This window comes from Glycine soja, chromosome 20, assembly GCF_004193775.1.
Source record: "Glycine soja cultivar W05 chromosome 20, ASM419377v2, whole genome shotgun sequence".
NCBI lineage: Eukaryota > Viridiplantae > Streptophyta > Magnoliopsida > Fabales > Fabaceae > Glycine > Glycine soja.
In genome coordinates, this window is record NC_041021.1 from 46344161 (window position 1) to 46347923 (window position 3763).

Sequence of the window (3763 nt, forward strand, 5' to 3'; positions counted from 1 at the left end):
TTTTTTTTTTTTGAGGTCCTCCCTTATTTTGTGGGCTTACGAGTAAGGATAGAAAAAACAAAGTAGGGGCTTTGGAAAACCAGTTACCTAACATAACAAGGATTCCATTTTCCTTCCTCTTTCTTCATATTATTTTTTACTTCTCATCATGCTAAATATATCAAGCAACATAAAATTCACTCAATTCAGTCCTAGCATGCAAATATAATAAAGTTCAAGAAAATGTGCAACCTTTTTTTTTTTTTTTTGAAGGAGAAAATGTGCAACCTAAAGAAGCATTAAGTGTATAAGTGGCCAAAACGATAATATGTGAATATTATTTCATCAAATCCCTTTATTTATCATTATATGTTATTCTTCAACATATATTTTATATGACATTTTTTTTTTACCTGAACTGAAAAACACACACGCACTACACACATACATTAATGTGCTTCTTCGAATTGTATAAACAAATAGGAGATACATAGATATTCATCTTGGGTTGGACCTATTAGTTCCACAAATTATGTTCCATACAAAATAGAACATTCTAGTATTTATCAAAGCCACAAGAAGGAATAAACATGATAATACATACACGCTTGACAAATAACGTCAGGTAAGAACATCAAGTCCCATATACAGGCCCATGTATAATAAAGTTACAATATTTTGCATGGATTTTAGTTATTCACACATTTGGGTCCTTCCCAAATCTCATAAGCACATGTGTTGCCAGCATTGATCCCCTGCGAGTCATTTCTGCTATTCGACCAAGCAGTGGCAGCTTCGCCGTTTCTCTATTTGAAATTGGTTTTTTGTCCCACCTATTGGATGTAAACATAAAACTTAGTCACATAGGATAGGAGGAACTATTATTGCTTACACTGTTTGTTCAAAGAATTGAAGAAATATTTGCTTTTTGGAACACAGACGAAATATTTACCTGGGCCATAAGGACTTAGTTTCTAGGGCCCAAAATGATATATATATATATATATATATATATATATATATATATATATATATATATATATATATATATATATAAAATTTAGTTTAGTGAAATCATTTACACAATCCCCTTACTATCACAAAATTTGGAAATTGATTAGGTTTACAAATTATAAAGCAGATTCTTTGACATGAATGACCTCGGAAAAACCCTTGGCAGTGATACTTGTTAATAAATCAAATTAGATATTGGCTTCTACTTCTGAGTTCTGAGTGAAGATGCCTTTATAAATCTAATCCTCTTCTAATTTATAATTATCAAGTACTCAGCTGTAAAGTCATCAGGTTCACATTAAAAATGAAAGAATAACCTGACATAATCCTTACATATTAAGGCCCGAGATTGTTTTATACTGTTGTAACAAGCACAAAATCATAATCACTTCTAGAGTTACTTGAAATCACTAGTAATCAGTTTATATGGAAAAACATGCTCACTCTCTCCATGCACACATGCACACATGCAGAGGCAAGTATACATACGAGCACATAGTGGTATGAATATTTAGTTACGACTAAGTAAATAGATGTTCAAGATTGTGTATAAAACAATGTTCAATTCAATTCAGTGGCAAAAATATGCCACTCAGACAACATAGGATAAATTACAGATACTTTTTTTTCAGTACTATTAGAAGTATGGAGTAAAAAAATAATCCTAAAGTGTCAAATTGAGTTTTTTTTTTTTTTTATGGAAAGCAGAAAACTGTGTTCAGGAGATTAATACATACCAGTCCTCATGGCGAACAACTTTACCCTCCTCAATATACAACTTGATTAGTGATACCATATTTATATCCTTCCCCAAGAATTTGTAGTATTGCTTATTGTCAATTAATATCTGTATGCAACATTCATCAATTTGGACCTTCCAGTAAGAGATCAAGCAAGCACTTGAACTTTTTAGCAGAACAAAAAACTGAAGTGCTACATACTACATTAAGTGATACCAGATTTACTAACCTCTCCTTTTCCTGGTGAAACCATATTTTCTTTGATACTGTATTCCACTATCTTTGACTTCTTAAATACCTGAGGTATATAGAAACAAATAGAAGTTGGAAATTAGCTCGACATTAAGAAGAAATAGTGAAGAATGAGACCTGAAACAAGATATTTTATTATTATTAAATAAATCATTATAGTAATAACTAATCTACTTCTAATATTAAAAAAAAAACCTTCCATTCTAAAGATAATAAAAAGACACTTCTTACTGTTAAATTACTACTATTCACATGTTTTATAATCCACTAACATGAATAGTAACAACATCACAAGCAGGAAGAATTCTATTATGCAGCAATTTAGATACTATAATATAATGCTCTCTTTCAATTATCCTTTCAATGAGTACAAAAGAGATCAAATAAAAGCTTGAATGGACTCTGATTCATTGCAATCTACTAGACAGAAGCCGTTATATCTTGAACAGAAGTTTGTATATCCTTTGACAAATATTCACTACAGATGAATCTCAATCAACCACGAAGGTCTATTAGGATAAACTTCTCCATACACACTTATACAAAAAGAAATTAAGGGGGTCCAACGAATAAAGCTTTTTTTGTAAGTTAAAATCAACTTATCCACCTCAGCTTTTAAAAAAGTTAAAGTGCATAAGTTAATCTTAATTTACAAGTAAAACTCAACTCATTTTAGTTACATCCTTATTTTCTTCTCTTATAAGCACACTTACGGAGAAGTTTATTCGTAGAGGGCCTAATGTTTTGTTACTATTCATAAGGGAAGATTAGGATTCTATTTAGATGCAGTGCAAAATCCAAAGCAAGAGAGAAAAGAAATGGGGTAATCAAAACCTTGGGAAGAGTATAGAATGCTGATTTGATCTGTTTCACCCTGCAGTAAAATTAAAATCCTGCGTTTAGTGTGTAATTGAGGAAAAAAGTAAAATGCATGCATAGATAGTAAAAGTAAAATCCTGCGTTAAGAAAACAAAATGCATGCATACCCGTGGGCACACATAAGTGGATCCTCAAATGAAGCATTTGCGGCATAGATTTCAAAGTCGCGAGAGGTTGCAGATGATCCATACCTGAAATTAAAATTAAAACACCACACAACCAATCAATATGAATACAACAGTTGTTCAGCCAAAGCAGAGAGAATTAACTAATTTATATAAAAAAAAAATGGTTACAGATGCAGAATATGAGGAATTATGTGATCAGCGTAGCGCTTGTTTGCAGCGGAATCGAATGATTCTTTGTAAGTCCTCTCCGTCGCTTCAAATCAAACAAAACGAATAGCAGAGAATTGATCATAAGAATAAGAATAAGAATGCGTTAAGCAATGGTTAGGTTATGAGATTACCAGCAGAGTGAGTAGCCATTGCAGCAAAGTTTGTCGGAAGCGTAACAGAATTGTTCACCAAGTGTTGGGTGGTGTATAGAATTCGTGGCGCTTTACCCATCAACGTGGCCATGCTTCTTCCCTCTCCCAATTATTATTTTTATTAAGTTAATAATTATACTTGTATATGTAAAATTAACTATAATTGTAATAATCATATTAGATTAAAACCAATTAACATATAATTAACTTGAAAAATATGCTGACAAGTATCAAGTATCCTTCGTATAGGATTAAGAAATGGAAGGGAATGATTAGTTTCAATGTAAAACATTAAAATTGAAATTTTAATTACTAGATATTATGCATGTTAAAAAATAAATTTACAAATTTAAAAATTGAAGAAATAATAAATAAATTTGATAAAACATGAGAAAATATTTGTAAAACT

General features: G+C 31.0%; 1 protein-coding gene across 1 annotated transcript; it reads right to left on the reverse strand.

Moving 5' to 3' along the window:
* Window positions 1-424: 424 nt before the first annotated feature.
* LOC114402327 lies at window positions 425-3468 on the reverse strand. The gene is made up of 7 exons (XM_028364845.1): window positions 3334-3468; window positions 3161-3245; window positions 2972-3055; window positions 2820-2859; window positions 1963-2031; window positions 1731-1840; window positions 425-812 (listed from the first exon to the last, which is right to left on the reverse strand). Exons 1-7 carry the CDS (start codon window positions 3443-3445, stop codon window positions 677-679), a joined length of 636 nt encoding a protein of 211 aa, XP_028220646.1. The 5' UTR covers window positions 3446-3468; the 3' UTR covers window positions 425-676.
* Window positions 3469-3763: the final 295 nt, after the last annotated feature.